This window comes from Macaca nemestrina, chromosome 15 (assembly GCF_043159975.1).
Source record: "Macaca nemestrina isolate mMacNem1 chromosome 15, mMacNem.hap1, whole genome shotgun sequence".
Taxonomy (NCBI): domain Eukaryota; kingdom Metazoa; phylum Chordata; class Mammalia; order Primates; family Cercopithecidae; genus Macaca; species Macaca nemestrina.
The window spans coordinates 47,242,196-47,263,710 of NC_092139.1; the positions used below are offsets into that span (position 1 = coordinate 47,242,196).

The following is a 21,515-nucleotide window of genomic DNA, read 5'->3' on the forward strand; positions in this document are numbered from 1 at the left end:
TTACAATTTATTTTTCCTTTTTTTTTTTTTTGGACACAATTTCAGACTTACAGAAAAGTACAACAGTCTAGTATCTAGACTATATAAAGATCTCCAAATTTCAATAACAACCCAAAAAAGGCAATTTGAAAATGGGCAAAAGACTTGAACAGACTTAAGTAAACATTTCTACCAAAAAAATACACAAATGGCTACAGGCACATGTTAATATATTCAACATCATTGCCATCAGAAAAATGAAAACCAAAACCACAAAGATTTTACTTCACATCCACAAGGACAGCTATGATGACAAAAACAGAAAATAACAAGTGCTGACAGAGATGTAGAAAAATTATAACCTTGCATATTGCTGCTGGAAATGCAAAAAGGGTTTGTTCAGTTGCCATGGAAAAAGGTTCAACAAAAAGTTAAAACAAAGGCCAGGCGCGGTGGCTCATGCCTGTATTCCTAGCACTTTGGGAGGCTGAGGCAGGCGGATCACTTGAGGTCAGGAGTTCGAAACCAGCCTGGCCAACATGGTGAAACCCCATCTCTACTGAAAATATTTTTAAAAATTAGCCGGGCATGGTGGTGGGCACCTGTAATCCCAGCTACTCGGGAGGCTGAGGCAGGAGAATCGCTTGAACCTGGGAGGCGGAGGTTGCAGTGAACTGAGATGGTGCCATTGCTCCAGCCTGGGCAACAAGAGCGAAACTCTGTCTCAAAAAAAAAAAAAAGTTAAACATAGAATTAATTATCATATGACCTAGCAATTTCACTTCTAGGTATATACCCAAAAGAATTGAAAAAAGTTACTCTAATATTTATATAAGAGTATTCCCAGCAACACTATGTGCACTCGCCAAAAGACAGAAACAACTCAAATGTCCATCAACGGATGAATGGATTTGGAATGAAACAAACTGTGACAGATACATGAATAATGTTGAATACTGCTCCCCCAAAAAATGAACTACTGATACATGCTACACTGTGAACAAACTTCAAAAACATTATTCTAAGTGAAAAAAGTCAGACAAAGGCCACATAAATGGCATGATTTCATTTATATAAAATATCCAGAAGAGGGAAATCCATGGACAGAAAGCAGATTGGTGGTCAACAAGGGGGAAAGGATAAAAGAATGAAGAGCAACTGCTTGATGAGTATGAGGCTTCCTTTGGGGAGATAAACAAGTTTGGAACTGGAAGTGGTAGTTACACAACACTGTGAACATTTTAATGCCATGGGATTATGCATTTTAAAATGCCTCATTTTCTATTATAAGAATTTCACTTCAATTAAAAAAGGCAGACACAAAAGAATACATAATATATTATTCCATTTACGTGAAGTTCTAGAACAGGCAAGACTAACATATGGCAATAGAGGTCAGGACAGGTGTTACCCTGAGGTGACTGAAGGGGGCACAGGGGGCCTTCTGGAGGGCAGAAATGTTCCGTTTGTTGACCTGGGTGCTAGTGACACAGGGCTACGTTCACTCTGAAAAAGATTCATGGAGCTGTCCCCTTAAAATAAATGTGTATAGTTTTCCATATGTATACTATACACACACAAAAGTTTTGAGACTATAAAACTCTCAAAATAAGATTGCAAATTTTTAAAAACCTGTTACCATTGTGAATTAAAGGGTCCAAAGGATCTCTCTGTATTATTTCTTATGCCTGCATGTATCCACAATTAACTCACAAAGTTTTTTTTAAAGAGTCAAAGAATTAAAATTTCCAGACTCCCATCCCCAAAGATTCTGATCCAGGTCATGTGAGTTGAAAGCTAGGGAATCATCATTTTTTAAAATAAGCTACCTCCAACAATTCTAATCCAGCCCTCACCTTGAGGAACTCCAATTTAAATGAATTCATCAACTGCTTAACTTCACATTCTCCATGAACCACATCTTCAGGGGGCTTATAAAGGCATCTATCGCAACAGCACAGAGGATATTGGGAGTAAAAAAGCTACAAATGATCCATGAGAGGCTACAAAAGCTAACCACTCTGGGGCTAGGATTCAACCCTGGAAAAAAATTAGATGGACTGGAGAAAAGTTAATTAAATGGGAGACAGTCAATGGTAAATAAGACATAGAAACCTTTCTGGGCAATCATCACAAATACAGCCATACATACTATGCACACACCAGGGATTTTCCTTATGTCTTCCATTAAGATGTAATGCAATCAAGATAAGATAAATGACATTGGAAGCTTAATATCCTTTAGGAAGTTATCAAGACAAAGTGTGAATATCAGTGCAGTATGCTTGGACTTACAGTATGTTCCTTCATCACAAACAGTAAAAACAGTATTTCACTCCTGGGACTAGAGGTAAATAAAGAAACAATTTGGTTCAACCTTATTTGGGTCACAGAGGTTTTGGATCTGCTTTGGCTACAGGTCAAAATTCTTTGGAGTGATATACTTTGCTGTTAGTTCAAATTGTTTCAATGAGGAAGTTTTTTGAAAAGTCTAGTTTGATTTGAAGTTCATTTTCAAAATAATAAGTTAATATTTAAGTCCAATTCCTATTCTGAAAAATTAAATCAAAGCTCATTCCAGCTTTATTATTAGTTTGGTAGAAATCCCTATTACAACAATTTGCAACCTCTAGACCATTAAATTAATGAGCATTAAACCATACATTCATTTCCCTGGCCCTTGCAACAAGACAAAAGTTGGCATCTCTGTCCAAGACTTATTTCCAGCTGTACCTTAAAATGAAGTACAGTGCTACACAAGCTCCTACACTCAAAAGAACCAGCTGTCACTCAGCTCTGGCAGATTGTAGGCCTGAGAGAATGCATGCTCCATGTGGCCAGATCTCATTTTTGTCCCGAGAATTTAGAAGTCCAGATGCTTATATTAGTCTCCTCATTTTTACATGTTGACAACAAATTCCAAGTTTTAAAAGCTAGTCTATGGGCCAATGAACACGCATTTGTAAAATGTCTCTTTTGCAATCTCTGGCCTACATCACTTTGTAAGATTAAAAGAAGGTCCAGATGCAAGCTTCTCCAGTGCAAAATCTAAGCTTGCATAAGTCTTCAGTTTTCCATACAATTCAGGCTTCAGGGAAAGTAGCTCTCTGACACAAATGACAGTCCTAACAACAAATTTTATTATCATGCTTAAATATTTAAAATATTCAATTACCTCTTGCTACTTAAAGAAACAACTAATATGGAAGTAACCTGTACTGCAGTCTACCAAGTGTCCACTCACCTTTACTAAAAAGAGCCAGATTAGTGGTCAGAAATGCTGCATATCTTCTGATTATAACAAACAAAATTTGTAATACCTTTTTCCTTCTCCAAAATGAGTCAGATGAACTTTCTACTCAGAGTCCATAGGAAGTCATGGTATTTTTCTCAAATACCAGAAAACTAATAAAATATCATGGTAATTTTCTCAAATATCATTAGTATAGACAACTTCATCTACAACTTTACCCAGTGGTAGACTGCCTATCAAGATAAAACATGACATTCTTTTTAGAACCAGTAATTTGTAGCAAACACACACACACACACATTCCTCATACACAGAAGTGCATGGGAGGTGGGGCTATAATGTTCAGGTAACGTGCAAAAATGGCAAAGATATAATCAGGTAAAATAATTACAGGATAATAAGAATCTGTCTATAAATTAGATAACCAGCCCCCACATAGGCAAAAGTTGACTCTTCCATTGCCACTATGAACGTTAATGACTTCAAGATCAAGAAAGTAGGCACATGACATAAAATAAGTATTAAATTTTGAAGAAATCCTGGCATTCAAATGGACAGGGTTTACAGAAGAAAAATTATCTGGTAAACATAGATACAGTAACAAGATAACCAACTCACATTATCTGTTCAAGTACCCTGCCCAGGAAATTAAAATAACTAGACCCAGGACTTGCCCTTCCATCTTCTCTCCCAGCGTGCCCATTCACCATTTCTCTGCACTTATTTTAGGATATAGAGGATGGGCTTGAAGGATGTAAATCTATCAATTATACTGCACTTTGTTCAGTTCTGGAAAAAATGCTCATGAAAAGGAGGTAAAACTATGGCAAAACATTTTTTATTAGTAATAAATTTAACTGTGTTAACTTTGCTTTCCATGACAAAGTAATTAGAGAATATGGACAATACTAGAGATCTGCAACATAGAAGCCACAAGAGGATTATTAATTCCTTCTAAGTTTTGGTACGAGATTGATCTAAAAACAGAGTTTTCATAACTGGAGCTAATTGGAAGTCACATTATTTGTTATCATGGGACCACAGAAAGCAAGGTCAGAAAGAAGCTAGACTTAACATCCAATTTAATATCCAGTTTGCAAGTAGTTGCTAACTACAGCTTAAAATATTTCCAGGGAAGTTATTATATCCATGTGAATATGAACATGTTGTGCCAAAAACACAGAAAACATGCAGTTCCCATACAGCAGAGGGTGATTTGCCATTATAAACACTCTTAAGTTAATGCTTGTATAGGAAAATTAGTAGATACTTGCAAATTCATTTTCGGATCACTGAAAATTAAAGCCAGAAAGCCTATTTTCAGCCATGTATTGAAGAAAAGGCACATGAGATTATTTCTGTAGTGATGCTTCCTGTTCTTAGACTTATTCTCAGTCACATAAGAACATTTTCACCCAAATACTGGCCAATTATAAACAATTAAGACATGCTTTAGTGAGCTATATATTATTATGTTTGAGGTTGTAGCCAATTAATATTACATTTATAAAGTGTAAAAAGTTCAAGAATTAATGAACTTTAACCAATAAGTTTCAGCAGGGTTAGCCACAAAACACTTTTATTGGGTCCAAATGAAGTATCTTTCCTTCATTAATACAGAACCACAGGGCATACTTGGAAATCTGAGGCTCAATTATCTAAAAACAGTTCCTAAGGAAACAAAAAACTTTCCATTTTTATTCTGTAACTGCTCCTAAACGACAAGGTATTCTTTCTTTTTTGGCATTCTCTCTTTTCTCCCTATCTCAGGACATATTTACAGATGCACTGGCTGCTTTACAGACATGCTAAAGGTTCTTGCTGTAGTTGATCAAAGTTGGAATGTTTGAGGAAATTACTCAACTTAGACAGCCTGGAATTATATCTAGCCAAATAGCTCGAGCACTCTACTTTTAACATGTGTTAAAGTGATATTTTAGCTATCCTGGATGTAAGTTGAGAGAACATTTGTTTGCATCACATTCTGTGAACACTTGAGTCAAATACAGTATGCTGAATATCAGGTTTTAGTTTCTGTGACAGTTCATTTTTTTTAACTATTCAATTTATAAAAGACAACATATTTTATTTAAAAAAAAAAACCCTCACACAGCAACATATGTAGTAGAAACTAAGGCTTTTTATGATCTTCTTAAAAGTGCCCAAGCTTTTCTGGAAATGTCAGAAAAAATTGAACCAATGTTAATATTTGTTCATTAGAGCATTTGTTAATCTGACATAAAATATTCTATCCAAAAATGGAAATTTTTTTTTACTTTTTCTTGCACTGCCCACTATGAGCTCAACAATATTTTTATTATTTAAAATATTTTCATAAAAAGGCACTGCACATCTGCACTCACCTCCTTCCTATTACTAATCTGCCTAATTTACAAAGACACATATAACATAATTAAGCAGAAAAATGACATCACAACAGTTTTTCACATTTTTTTTAATTGAAAGTCACAGAATTCCAGTACAGTTACTTGTCAAAAACATAACACAAATCTCTAAACCAAAATATTGGCTTCAATAAGCTTTCACATCTGAAATAGTTTTAAACTTTGTTTTACTTGGATTATTTATGATGTCCAGGAAGAGGTTAGCACACACAGTACCTGAAATTGTCCTTTCCACAAGAGCTACAATAGAAAAGACAAATGTAGCTGTTTCTCCAGTACCACCAAATTTGGCAGCCACTTATACTTCCCTTCAACCTAAATAAGTATACCTTTTAACCATATTGACAATAAAATCACTCAAAAAGAACCTAACAGACCATGGAATTATATAATAATTTAAACCATCCTTTTATCAAATGACATGGTCAGAACTGGAGAGGAAAGAGGAATAATGGTAACTTTTAAGTCCTCTACTAAGCTTTTTTTAACAAAAAGACTTCCAACCCACTAGAAAATGTCGCTAACATTTGCACATACTCCAGAAAAGGGAAACGTAAATAAATTCCCCACTCTGAATGTGTTACAGTGCTGATGCCCTATGTTACACTACATGCATGTCATGAATTGTCAGGAAATGTGTACACCATGCAGGAGGCTGGACCCTGAGCGAGAATGACTGCCAGTAAAATATGCCTGGCAATGGGAATGGCCAAAGAACTTTTGTCAACTGGTATGTCTAAGATTCAACTTTAAGCTGATTTCTATAGTAAGGTACAATCCTTCATTATTCTAACACTTAGGTAAAGAACACATGAAAGAGAGAGAGGAGAGCAAGATTTAGAATCTTGATGAGAATCTTAAAAATTAGGTAACTTAAGTTTCTTCCTCTTTCTTTTCCAGATTCTGAATAAAGGGGTGGATTTGAGAGATGGAAAAAAACTTAAAATCAAAAGGTAGTCTTTGAAATTAAACACCATCATACCAGCCTGTGATTTTCCAAACATAGAAAAATCTTATTAGCCTACCTCCTTCATTACCAAGAGCAAAACAAACAAAAACAGTAGATGTTAAGGTATAAACCTAATGCCGCAAATGATATAGATCCAAACAAACACAAATACACACACACACATACACGCACACACACAGAATGATTCAAAAATCACAACACTATAAATTCTAAGACCAATGAATCTAATTAAATCCCTTTTGTGTAATATCCCTATTAATATAGGACTAGAAGACATTTTACACTCAAAAATCCAAAAGTCTAAATTGCTTCCACATAGTCAAAACACAGGATTTCCACTAACTTCACCACACTACCATATGTGGTTTTCGGTAGCTCAAAACAGAATTCCAAAATGAAGTATATTTTTGAGAGTAACAACTCCCAGAGAAAAACAAGGGCACACATATAGAGTTCCATGCTCCTCAGGAATTGCTAGGTCTGATCTTGGACCCTCTCTTCTACTAGATTCAGCCAGAATGAATATATCTGATGAGATCCACATACCTCATCAAGAAATGGCTGGAAAGGCTAAAACAGTTCTTCATGTTTCCATTACTACAAAGTAAAAGCATGACAAGCTCTATACTCAAGTGTTTTGACTTGGTCAAAAGCTGACACCAGGTTTGCTACAGTGTAAAATTAATCTAGAATGTAATCACTGATTCTGTTTTCTTTTTATTCTTAAAAAAAAAAAAAAAAAAAAAGGTGGTTGGGGAAGAAATCACTGCTTTTCCATTAAGCAGGTACTTTGTGCTAGAGAGCATGTGTCATTTCTAGGGTCTCAGAAAAAGAACAGATGTATCTATGTGTAAACACAAACAGTAAGTTACAAGTTGCCCCTTAGTACTAAAGGCAAGAATCAGCATCAGTACTCAAAAAAGTGTTTTAAAAAGAGCGTAACTTACTTTTACTGTCCCAGGCTAAATGGGCTCTGTCTGGTGCTTCTTTGTCTGCACATGGCCACCCACAGCCTGTCTTCTAATTAAATCAATGCTCTAGCAGCAGAACAAGCAAACAAGTTGCCTCCCATCTGCGTACAGCTCTTCAGGACACATTTCCCTTGTTCAGAAGGTGGAAATTCTTGGGAGAGGTGATTTTCTCTGCCTCTTCACAAGAAGAACATGGATACTTGGCTGGATGCAACTCCATGAAGTGTAACTGTGTGTGTACACCTCAAAAAATAAAACAAAAAATGCAGAGAAACATAAAGACTCCATAAACAGCTGGAATACACAGAAATACTGAAGCACCACTGGGAATACTCCTAAACAGACAGGCAAAATAGGGTCTTTGAAATAATCAATAATACCAAGTTAAGAAAAAAAAAGGAAAAAAGAGCACCTAAGGTCAAAACTCAAATTTCATGCAAGGAAAACACTGTAAATACTACAAAAGAAAAAAGGTAAATCTTCTCCTTCACATACATAGAAACACGCCCCCTCTAACAGAGAATAAAAGATATTATCAATGGAAGAGAAAAATGAGATTTTCAAGGGTGGTAGGTCTAAAATTAGACTCACCAGCCACATCATAGTTAATGAGCACTTACGTAAATGTGAGCTAAATGCATCAAGCTGTCTTTCCAATGTGGTCAGCTCTACTGGGGGGTAGGGGGTGCTGGGGAAAGAGCAAAGGACCACTCTGCTTATGAAAATATAATTTCTACAAAATTAAAAATGTATAGGAAACTGGAGATGCTCGTTTATTTAAATGATTTTAAACTTCCCAAACAACAGAAATGACCTTAAAGCAGACGCCCCTCCTTTTTTGCAATAAAAACCAAATGACTGAAGTAGGGTAGGGAGCAGGGTGTGGTTAAGCATCTGCTCACAAGAAAACTTGTTATAAGTTTCATGAGGGAAAACGGAAATGTATCAGCCCTTCCCAATGTCCCCTTCCATCCTAGGTATGCCCATATGCCATCAGGAAGCCACACCATCTCCACGACCACTAGGCATTTCAAGGACTGGCAGTCCTTAGAAGTTTTTTCTATCTCCCTGAGGCACACAGACAATTTCAGCCAGAAGTATAAAGCCCAGGGAAGAGAATATGGCCTACTCCTGCAGCTGCACAAGAGGCCTGGGCTGGGGTCCACTCACAATGAACTACTCAAGTGTGACCAACATTCCCATTCTGGAGATGCCTGCCTTAAAGAAATGCAGACCTGGCTGGGCACAGTGGCTCACACCTATAATCCCAGCACTTTGGGAGGCCGAGGCAGGTGAATCACTTGAGGCCAGGAGTTCAAGACCAGCCTGGGCAACAAGGCAAAACCCCGTCTCTACTAAAAACACAAAAAAATTAGCCAGGCGTGGTGGCGCACACCTGTAGTCCCAGCTACTTGGGAGGCTGAGGCATGAGAATTGTTTGAACCTAGGAGGTAGAGACTGCAGTAAGCCAAGATCATACCACTGCACTCCAGCCTGGGTGACAGAGCAAGAATCTGTCTCAACAACAACAACAACAAAAAAATGTAGAGATACAGACAACTGTGTAACAGTATTATATATAATAATATAAGTATATAATGAAAATACCTACTTTCTTTCTCTTACATACCAAAATATCAGTCATCTGAATACGAAGTTATTCTTAAAGGACTTCCCTAGAGTTTACAAGCAAGCAATATTTGTATTACACAGAGATCCAAAGACAATGAACTGTTTTTCACAGAATGACTAAAAACTCGGCCCAATATAATCTGCTCTATAAACACTAAAGCATTTGGACAATAAATGAGTTTTAAGCATGAATTAGCATCTTCCCCGACCATAGGGAGCTTTAAAGCATGAATCAAGTGAACAAAAAACTTCACAGTCCATTTTTAATGACATATGTTCAACAAAAGATTTTTAACAAAGGAATCTGTATAATTTGCCTTTTACTATATAAAATGTAAAAGCTATTACTATCACTTTTTTTTTTTTTTTTTAGACGGAGTCTTACTCCGCAACCCCAGGCGGGAGTGCAGTGGCGCGATCTCAGCTCACTGCAACCTCTGCCTCCCAGGTCCTGGTTCAAGCAATTCTCCTGCCTCAGTCTCCCAACTAGCTAGGATTACAGGAACGCACCACCACGCCCAGCTGATTTTTGTATTTTTATTAGAGACAGGGTTTCACCATATTGGCTAGGCTGGTCTTGAACTCCTGACCTCATAATGCGTCCGCTTCAGCCTCCCAAAGTGCTGGGATTACAGGCATGAGCCACCGTGCCTGGCCCCATCACTATTCTTAATATACAGTATTCTACCTACAAAAATAATCAGTTTCCTGAATGAATTAACCAAAATTTCTCAAAGGTTACAACAAGATCTTCAAAATCTCTGCCAAATTCATCGGTTTTCTCACGAAAGATTATAAATTACCTCCCAAGTCTGTCATTCATATTTCACCTATTATTACTCATTAGACTTTTTTAAACCAGGTCTTCGTACTTTTTCAGAAAAACACCAATGTACAAAAGGAGCTTCAGGCACTATTTTATAAATAGTTCATTTTCTATCAGAATCCATGAAACACTTTCTACTTTAGAAACAATCCTAAGAAAATGGTAGCATCATGACTCACCCAGTTCTATATCCAATTTTCTCAAAAAAGAAATTCACATCAGAAGTTATACCATGTGAAATATGCAAAATTACGCTCTGGAATCTTAAATCCACTGTCACTACTTGATCCAAAACTATTTTGAAAGCAGCCAAAAAAGCAACTGTCATCCAAATGTATAGTCCCAAATATGAAGACCAAATTCTTTCACAATATTAATCTTCTCTGCTGTGAGTGAAACCAGAGTTGTACCATCCAGTGAACAGAATTCACTTTCTCACCAGTTATTAAGATAATCTCAAAAAAGCTATATGAAACAACAGGAATGAATCAATTTACCAATAAATCATTAAAATATGATCTATAAACTGACCTTTCCATTTCCTTCCCTACATTTTGAAGACAAACAAAATATACTTTGGAGTAATATCATTTGCATTTCCACGCTGCAGAAAACCTCTCATACAGGAGCAGCCGCCATCCCTCCCATAACTCTAAAGGGAGAAGGTGGTCAGTTTAATAGCTAGAATTTTTGCACCCACCCTTCCTTTACTTAAATGAAGAAAACACCTCATTCTGGTGTCCAGAAGCGACAGTCTTAAGATGACACCACAAGTCTGCAGTGGTGGTGAAGAAAAATAAAAACACAAAATTATCAGTTTCTAAGAAAAGCTAAAAAATGATATGTCTGCATAAGTCCCTTTAGTGTGTGTGTGTGGTATTTACACACACACACACACACACACACACACACAAAATTTCTTTTGCCTGGTCTCTTCCTCCTCCACCACATGGAGCTAAGATCAGTGTACTTTTTCACCATTTGGGAAAATACAAATTATCACATTTTTAAAATATACGGCCAGATACTCTTTCTAGGCAATAAAGACCACTAAACTGTTTCAGTCACTTCAATCCACAATTAGTATTTAAGGAATTCACATCAATTTCAACATCTGCCTAAGTAATAATATAACAGGCAAGTTTTTAAAATGTTTATTTATTGTTTCCTTAAGCTCAGTGGCAAGAATATCATTTTTTAAATCAAAAAGTATATCCCAAAGTCTAAAAAAAAAAGAATAGTGACTGTTTGCATCTGTTCAATAATTCAGACATGACTTAACTGAATAAACTGACCAAAATTAAAGAAAAGTGTTTATTCTCAAATTAAACATAATAAAGAAGGCTCTCCAGAATTTTTCTCAGCACTTTTCAGTATTCTGAAAGGACTCAATACTGCTACTTATATTTCTCGAAGTACAGCAAATATTAGAATCCAATCTTCTTACACATCTTTCCATTGACCCAAGCTATTACAATACTTTCCCAACTGAACTCCATCTGAAAACCTATCCTGTTTCAAGGTAATGAATCACAATTATGCAAGGTGAGAGAAACTGCAGGGGGCAGTATAAGCATGATTTCCAATGTAATTCTTAAGATTTAGGAAAATTCTTCCAGTTAGTGTAAGCTTAACCTTGAAGTATTAACATATATTTCAATCAAAGAGTCCATAGAAAAATTAATTGTTAAAGATAATTAATTGAAATTCTTCCACACATTAATAATTAAAAGTTGAAGCCAGGCAGGGTGGTTCACGCCTTAACTGCAGCACTTTGGGAGGCCAAGGTGGGTGGATCACCTGAGCTCAGGAGTTCAAGACCACCCTGTTCAACATGGTGAAACCTTGTCTCTACTAAAAAAAAAAACAAAAATTAGCCGGGTGTGGTGGTGCATGCCTGTAGTCCCAGCTACTCGGGAGGCTGAGGCACAAGAATTGCTTGAGCATGGGAGGCGGAGGTTGCAGTGAGCCAAGATCGCACCACTGCACTCCAGCTTGGGCTACAGAGTGAGAATTCATCTCATTTATATATATATATATATATAGATAGATAGATAAAAAAATAAAATAACTAAAAGTTGAAGTGTGGGATGCACTAAAGTCACTTGGGGAAGAATTCTATGCTACCATTATCCTTATGACTTATTCCAATCAAAAATAATAGAACAAGAATTTTTTTTCCTTTAAATTCATATCCACACTCTTAAAAAAAAAACACAGGTTATTCGAAACTGTAAGTCCACTTACTCAGGAGAAATTCATTATTTCAAAATGTATTTTTATCATTTTTAAGTATAAATAAGTAAACCCCTTAAAAGTAGGATTTAACACTAAGGGAAAATAGAATGAAATATTAAACATGATATATAAGTATGACTTAGGAAAAGTAAAGTTATTCTAAGATGAAAAGAGAAACTTTATTCAGTTTTGCATTCATAATTGCCATTCTAGTATATTCTCCAGCTTTTCTCTCCGAGACCTACACTGACTCTATGCAAGTAATTTTCAACTAACAATTAAATTAGTTAAGTTAGATTAAGCCCTCTTTGTGTGTCTGTTTTGAGTAAAGGTAACATTTGGTGGTAAATACATCTATCTTCTTTCTTATGTCATTTTTCTCCTCTTATCCTTAACATATAGTTAACCTCTCTTTGATGCTGTAAAAATTGTCATTAATAGTTACTATAAATATTCACCTCATACATACCATTTCCAAAGCATCTCGTAACTGTAATAATTGCTAACAGTTATGGGGTGCTTACTACGTACCACACACTGTTTTAAGAGATTGTCATATATCATTCATATACTAACTCAGTTAATCTTCACAACTCTATGAAGTGGGAATTATTATCCTTATATTATAAATAGGGAAACTGAGTCAAGGACAGACTGTGCCACACCCAGGGACACATGGCTAATGACTGGTAGAGCTGGTATGAAATGGTATCAGTCCTATTAGGAGGGCATCACACATCCCCATGTCAGATTCAATAGAAGTAGGTGCCCACCATATACTTTCACCTTTCTTGACTACATTAGGACCAATATGACACAACCAAGAGAAATTAAAATCTACAAAGCATGATCAAAAGCTCAGGTCCACAATTAAGCATGAGAATATACAGAAAACACGGCTAGAACTTTTGGTAAACACCTGGGCAATTTTCACAAGGAAAGGCATGAAAGGGTACGTGTGTTGGCATGAGAGCCCAAATACAAGGGCCACAACCCAGTCAACCTGGAAATGTTAACTTTAACTATCATCTCCTCCCTCAAACTCATCATTGTTTTTGTCATCATGTCTTACTTGATTCCCTAAGTAGTATTCTCAACCGGAAAAATATTTTTCACAATAATCCTCTCAATTGATTGACACAAATCTATCTTCTCCAAGTTTGAGCAGCAAGTCAATCTTCTGAAGCCCTCAATATCCCTTGCACAAATTCATCAAAGTTCCAAATCAAGAGAACTGAGAGAGCCTCTCTCTAGAGTATAAAAAATTATGGCAAAAGTGAGAGCCTCCCCACTCAATTCTTTGATGTCCATAGTAAACTGTGGACAAACCTAACCATAACACTGGGACAAGACACACGTCACAGCACACAATTTCACAGTATGTATCTGTTAGGATCACGAAGAATCTTCCCCTTCTGCTTTAGGCACTTCTAGACAGTTGAAATTTTTTTTTATTTTAAACCAACAGAACATACATCACTTTTGGGGGTTTAACTTCAAGGATTTTCCTACTGAAAACGTGAAACTTAAGCATCCAATCATTAACTTTTGTATTCATGAATCTCATAAAAAAAAAAAAAGAAAAAAGAAAAAAGAAAGGAATTTAACCAACTTTTATATTACTCAGAAAAGTCACCAATGAAAAAAACAATATCATAGGCTTCTTTATAACTTTGCTAATACTGGTGAGAAACACTGGTCATATAATTTATGGTTGACTAACTTAACAGTTTCATGTCATTTAAGAACAAGAAAGATAAACTCACAAATATTTTAAATAAAACAGAGAAAAGAAATACCTCAAGTTCCACCAGTGCTGCAGTCACTGCGTCAGTTGCAAGAGCACCAGCCTGCAGTTTTTCAATTGCCTATGAAACCAAGGGGAGAGATTATTCATTGCAAAATCCCAACTTCTCAAACTTTCCAAAAGCTTAAAGAAGTATGGGAGACACTCAGATTAATAAAAATTGACCACTAGTTCCATTCCATACTTTAAGGCATAAACTACTCAGATTTAAAACAAGCAAGTGTTTATATCTAGGTTAATTGGTAATATGGCTCACTTAATATTATTCAAATTAAAACAATAAAATCTAACTATTAAATGAAAAGTACAAGGAATTTAGTAAGCTTCATTCATTGTAAGGCAATTCAAAATAGCCACAGAAATTGTATGACCCAGTTTGGTTCAAATATCCTGACAATTCATATTTTATATAGATAACTAAATCACAAACTAATCATTTCTCCTCCCACTGTTAATGCTCTCCATACCTAAAAAGAAGTGACTCTCAGTCACAGGGGCATGCCAGAATCTGAGGATAAAAGCATACATTTGACAAAAACATTTTGGATACTACAATGTAAATTCTAAATCAAGATATATCATATTATTTTGTAATATAAACTACACAGAGTAAAGCTCTATAAAATCACCTGGTCTTGAGCATAAATTAGGAGAGGAAAAGAGAGAGAAGGGAAAGTCATTTATAAATGAATTATTAACATTCCAATTTAGTCAACAAAGAGAAAGCTCAAAAACTAAGAACTGAATTCCTAAACTTTTAAGAAGTTTATTCACTGTAAATATTAAAAAGGCTAAGTATACAATTCAAATGTATTAGATTTCTAGGACTATAGTTATATAAAACCCATTTATTTTCAGATGATAGAAAAATTTCACACTTTGAAAAATAAGAAAAAATATAAAATAGCTTAGAGAACTTTTAGCTGTATTATTATAAATTTCAAAAGAACAAAATCCCTGTAACCAAATATTCTTATTTATAGGACTTCATTCATAAGAAAAAGCTTGACTCTCTGACAAAGTATAATCTTCTTTTTAATGTTATGTAAATATCAATGAAAAGAGCAGAGAGAGACCCATATTTACTTGATATACATTACTCAACTAGATTCTGTTTGCATAAAAAGTCATGGAAGGTTTGCCTACAAGACCAGTAAGAATCAAAATAAAAACAAACATTTCTTCTGAGTCCATTCCTGTCTCCACATTAAATATTCAACAATTTAGCAAAACCTCAAAAACCAATGGGAAAAAAGCACAACTGAGTACAAGGGCAAAGCTGAACTCTGGAATGACAATGAACTTGCTATGATACAAACTATGTCATGAAAAACAGAATGAAAAAGTATAGGATAATCTCTCTTAAAAAAGCACCCATTATTTTTTTCCCTTCATGGAAAAACACATTGACTGCCTTTAAGCTGTTTTCTCTATCCTTCTGTCTACAGAAGTTCAACATCATTGCAACGATTAAAAGAGATACGATTGTGTGCCCACAATTACAAAAATACAGACTTTAATCTGGGAAAGAGGGGAAAGAGCTAAGCATCATGTGGAGAAAAACACAAAACAACACAAAACGATCCCCTACAAAAACGAGCAAAATAATTTCATAGTCCAAACCACAAGACTGTCCTAGAAACGAAACTTTTAAATGTTAAATTTCAAGGTAAAATTGCTTTATGTTCAAAACTGAAATGCTTAGATCATACACATTGTGTTCGTACCTTCTGACAAGCTCGTTTGCATACATGTTTATATTCCTTGGCTTTGGATTCAGAATGATAACCTGCACCTATAGTAGAAAATAAAATCCAGTTGTTAATTATTAAAATATCAAGAGACCTTGCTTACGTTATAAAAATACTCCATATAAACTGATGCTGTCCTAGTAAAAAACAAAACTATTGCCCTAACTGTATGGAGTTTTATAACTTTTTTCTCCAATGTAAGCCTTTTTAATACCATGCCTTATCTCCATTTTCAAAAGCCCTTTTCCTGCCAAAAGCCCTAAAAATAGCTCATGTCCCCAAAGAGGCTTCACCAAGTCACCTCCCCTCTTCTTTTCAAGAACTTCTTTCTAAAACCAGGAATTCTTTTGATCTGGAGCTAATAACCCAGAAGGTGTCAGGGACAAAGTCCCTCCAGGTTCCTCTTTGCAAACCGTCAGAAAGCCCCTGCCATTTGGGAAGTTACTGTTTCAAATCCGGAATTCATAAGAATAACTCAGAAAGCTGGATTGCTTCTGAACAACATTTGAAGTTGAGGCGTCTTACATCTCACATGTCCACAACCACCACCAACTATACCATTCCTAACCAAACACTTCACATCCTCTCACCCGCTAGAGTGCAGCTCAGGGTGTCTCTGAAAGCTAAGTGACAGCACATTCATGACTCTCTATTAGAATTCCTAGTGGTCTCTGTCTTTTAATCAAATACCCAAGAACTTTCTCAAGAGAATGGCTCTGAATAAAATGGTTTCCCTACAAGGACACATAACTTGCTTAGTTAGGGACTTAACAATAATCTAAACAAGAAGGAGACAAAGACAAGAGCCCTTAAACTCTCTTAATTAGGCCTCTCTCTAATCAAAGTTCGTTAACAGAGCACTGAACCACCTATCCCTACCCACCCCTAAAGCCCCATACGGGTCCAATGTAAGGAAGGTTAAGAACTACATCTCTAGGCCAAATGCAGTGGCTCATGCCTATAATCCCAGCACTTTGGGAGGCCGAGGCGGGAGGATCACTTGAGGCCAGAAGTTTGAGACCATTCTGGCCAACATGCAGAAACCCCATTTCTCCTAAAAATACAAAAACATTAGCCATGCATGGTGGCACATGCCTGTAATCACAGCTACTCAGGGGGCTGAGGTACAGGAATCGCTTGAACCTGGGAGGCAGAGGTTGCAGTGAACCAAGATCGTGCCGCTGAACTTCAGCCTGGGCAACAGAGTGAGACTCTGACTCAAAAAAAACAAAAAACAAAAACAAAAAAGCTACATCTCTAGGCCTTAGAATTCCTACAGGTCTGCAGACTCTGACACAAACCTAACCCACCTTTCCTCAAGGTAGAGAAAGCACTCACCCACGAAAATGTCATACAAGGAGTCAGGAAAGCAGAGATGCCCAAGCCACCAGAATCCACAATATACCCAAATCCTAAACCTGTTTTTCAAGAGAACTCTGAACATTCACAGAGCCTCCCTTCACTGTTCTATAAGAATAGGTGATCTCAAGTTGGCTGTCTTAGATCTCAGAGGTCCCAGTCTTTCAGCAGCATTCCCTAAAGCACGGGATACTATTCCAAAGAGATGACTTCAGTGTCATGGACAAGGGCATTTAATAGCCTTAACATGTAAATCCTTTTGAAATAATAAGAGAAAAGTCTCAGCAGAGCCCCCCTATATCTTTAAGTCCTGGTTAACACTTGCTAATTTCCCTGTTTAGCAATGGAAAGGTAGGCTCAGGATCCAAGCCACTGACAAATAGGATCTAGTTAAAATTTAATTACAGTGTTTTGACTGCACTGTGTTTAAAGTTATTTTCTCTTTATGGCAAGTAATACTGCTATTTCATTTAAGTAACCATAAACTTCATCTTTCAAATGTTAAGATAAAAAAGTGTTTAGTTGTTTGAGTATTAGATAAAACAGTATAGGCAGTGGGAAAAATCAAGAATCTACTACATGAATCACAAAAGTTTGGGCAAGTCTACTCTAGTGCTAAAAAAACTGCTCTACACTGGATGAGGACATGAATTTTATACACACTTCTGCATAATCAATCACTCTGACTTTCTAATAATTTAGAAGTGAGGGTCACTTAATTCACACAATATCCTACCATAACTCAAGAGTTCCTACTCTTCTTGCTGGCCCCCAGCACCAACCTTTACCTGAGAGTATGAAATTAAATAATTCAAAGTTACAACTGTTGAACCAGCTGGGCGCAGTGGCTCACGCCTGTAATCCCAACACTTTGGGAGGCCGAGGAGGGTGGATCACCTGAGGTCAGGAGTTTGAGACCAGCCCGGTCAACATGGTAAAACCCCATCTCTACTAAACATACAAAAATTAGCCGGGCATGGTGGCACGTGCCTATAATCCCAGCTACTCAGGAGGCTGAGGCAGGAGAATTGTGAAGCTTGCAGTAAGCCAAGATCACAACACTGCAGCCTGGGAGACAAGAGCGAAACTTAGTCTCAAAAAAAAGAAAAAAAAAACAACTGTTGAACCATTACATCATTCCGAGCCTTGAGAAGAAGGTGGCTATGCAGCCTGAGTCACACAACACACAGTTGCAACTTTTGCCTTTTTCCTGTAAATAATTAGGAAGATCAAACAACACCAGAGATAAGATCCTCTCAAATCACTCCCCCTTCTCACAAAGTAAAAAGTAATCTTCCTCAGGATGTAGCAATCTGTAACCAATCAAATTGCTGTAACTTATGCACTGGTCTCCTATGGAAAATGTTATTATCCTGCTACACTTTTTCTATCTCTACTTATATAAATGAAACTTTAACTTCTCCACCTTGGAACACTGACCCCGTTTGTTTGGAGTCAGTGTTTCCCAGGTGGACATGCTCAAGCTTTGTGTGGGAATAAGCTCTACATTGAATCACAGCTTCTGAATTCCATTATTTAAGGTTGGCAGGGCCATTATCATCTAGTCTTTGTCTAAGAGAGGAGGGACAGGGTCATGATAGTTATAGAAAGTAAGGCTTTCCAACTAATTGAAGCTTTATGTTATTGCCTGTTACAACGTTCAGACCTTTCTTTTACACTTTCCAAACCCTCACTCTGAATATGGTAACTCACTGTTATCATGGAAGATCATGGAAGATGCATGATCAACATAGTGTAGTGGAGAGAACACAGACTAGGAGTCTGAAGGCAGAAGCTCTAGTCCCAGGTCTACTTTTAACTGGGTTATTTCTGTAAATTTACCTCACCTCCTTATAAAAGCACCTGTGAGAAAATGGAATTAAACCTCATTTTTGTTTTTTTGGATTTTTTTAGATACTCTGGATTAGATTCACATAAGGCTTCTCAGGTTGCCCAGTCTAGATATGGCCAAAGGTTAATGGCCAGGCAGGACACCAGTCTCACAAGAAGAAACAGTTCTACTCCTCATTCCATATCAAAGCTAATCCTGCTGTCATCTTGCTTAACTACCCAGGGAAAGTTAAAAGGAAACCCAGACATTCCTTCTCTCTTCACGGAGGTCATGGAAAGTAGACTCTGAATGCAAGGAAATAAAAATGGCCAAAGGAAAAAGAGCCTGCTGAGGAAACCTGGGCAGAGCAGCACTGCTCTATAACCCCAGACCTTTCAAAATGAGAGATCCAGGGGATGAACTTCACTCTGTCTGTCCTCATGGTCCTCTGAAGCAGAAAGATCACAGGCTGACATAGCATCAAAAGCACTAGACAGAGACATAAGGGCCTACTTAGGTGTTTCTTATGCTAGCTCTAGCACCAACCAGCAATGTGGCTGAAGTCACTTAAGTCACTTAATTTCTCTTGTCTTAAGGTTCCTCACTTAAAATATTAAGAAGGGGGGCCAGGTGCGGTGGCTCACGCCTGTAATCCCAGCACTTTGGGAGGCCGAGGCAGGTGGATGACCCGAGGTCAGGAGTTCAAGACCAGCCTGGCCAATATGGTGAAACCCCGTCTCTACTAAAAATACAAAAAATTAACAGATGTGATGGCAGACGTCTGTAATCCCAGCTACTCAAGTGGCTGAGGCAGGTGAATTGCTTGAACCTGGGAGGTGGAGGTTGCAGTGAGCCAAGATCGCACCACTACACTCCAGCCTGGGCGACAAGAGTAAAACTCCATCTCAAAAAAAAAAAAAAAAGAAGGTGAACTAGCTCAAAAATTGTGTAATTATGCCCTAATATACCCACAGTCTAACACGGGAATCAATACAATTTTTTCAGCAATATTTTATTTTATTTTATTTTTTTGAGATGGAGTCTCGCTTTGTCGCCCAAGCTGGAGTGCAGTGGCACGATCTCGGCTCACTGCAATTTCTGCCTCCCGGGTTCAAGCAATTCTTCTGCCTCAGCCTCCGGCAGCAACATTATTTTTAAAAAACATAAACGAGAGTTTAAAAATTACTTTGTGTGGCTTTAATACTACCTAACCTAAATACATCTATTACATAGTTAAAGTAGATAATGGGGTAGGGAAGTGAAGACCAAGGAAGAGCTGCCATTCTAAGATCTTCTAAATGGGGAGTAAAAAAGGTCTTCACTATATCAAAGTCAAACAATCGCTTTCGTTCCAATTCCTCTCTAGCAGTTTTGCCTCCTCCAAGTGTGAAATGGGATTCTCAGTGTACTTCAAGGCAGAAAAAGAAAAATCGACATTATTGGCATCTTCCAAGCTATCCACAAAGCTTACCTGCATGAACCAGCACAAAGCCGCCTCGTTTCTCTTTACAGGACTGCTTTGCTTCCAACTCTTTGGCTGTTATTTTACCAGCCGAAACCTGAGATGATCTGGAAGGCAGCCCTTCTCCAGAACTCATCCCCTTCTCCATGGTCATTCTCCAAGATTACCATCTTCTATTGAGAAAGGGGCATACTTCCATCCAAAAGTAACTGCAGGAGAGGAATTACCCTAGAAGAAAAGAGGCAAAGATGGCATACATTCTTTCCACCAATACACAAGTTACTTACACAAATTCACGCAAAGATAACATTCAAAAATCCTATTATTAAGTTATTTAATTGGGTAATACAAAAAAGGTATCAAAGTTATTTATTAAAATTATTTTTTCTTATTCCCACTGAAGTTGGATAAAATTATTTAATTGGGTAATATAAAAAGATTAGAATTTAAATCTCTCTGTCCACTGATAGTACCTGCTTGGGGCCGGGCGCAGTGGCTCACACCTGTAATCCCAGCACTTTGGGAGGCCAAGGCAGGTAGATCACCTGAGGTCAGGAGTTCAAGACCAGACTGATCAACATGGTGAAACCTCATCTCTACTAAAAATACAAAAAATTAGCTGGTGTGGTGGCACACGCCTGTAATCCCAGCTACACAGGAGGCTGAGGCAGGAGAATTGCTTGAACTTAGAAGGCAGAGATTGCAGTGAGCCGAGATCACACCACTGCACTCCAGCCTGGGAGACAGAGTAAGCTCCATCTCAAAAAAAAAAAAAAAAAAGAAAGAAAGAAAAGAAAAGAAACATAAAGAAGTTACTTAGCTGCCTATTCCAAAAAAAGAAAAAAAGCAGGTTACTCAGAACACAGTCTGCATCCCAGTGTTTATTACCAGCCCACAAGAGAGTATTATTTTATTCACGTTAGTTGCTTTATAAGCACATTTTCAATAACCAATATGTGTAGTTTTCACAATTCTTTTCTAGTTCCTCATGTTTTTTTTTTAATAATTTTATCTGCTAAATCAAGCAAAAA

General features: G+C 37.0%; 1 protein-coding gene across 17 annotated transcripts in view; it reads right to left on the minus strand.

Moving 5' to 3' along the window:
- The window catches only part of LOC105481498 (taspase 1), a 441,844-nt gene that overhangs the window by 411,537 nt on the left and 8,792 nt on the right, over nt 1–21,515 (minus strand). For 16 of the 17 annotated variants that reach the window (XR_986975.3, XR_986974.3, XR_011613532.1 and 13 more), the window contains exons 2-4: nt 20,494–20,712; nt 15,809–15,876; nt 14,074–14,142 (exon numbers count right to left, since the gene is read on the minus strand). Coding sequence is in view for 11 of the 17 variants with exons in the window: in XM_071079677.1 (XP_070935778.1) it covers nt 14,074–14,142; nt 15,809–15,876; nt 20,494–20,638 (282 nt within the window). In the remaining 6 variants the exon portion in view is untranslated. Of the gene's footprint in view, nt 1–7,554; nt 7,711–14,073; nt 14,143–15,808; nt 15,877–20,493; nt 20,713–21,515 lie in introns of those variants that run through there. The other variant, XM_071079682.1, reaches the window with a different exon arrangement.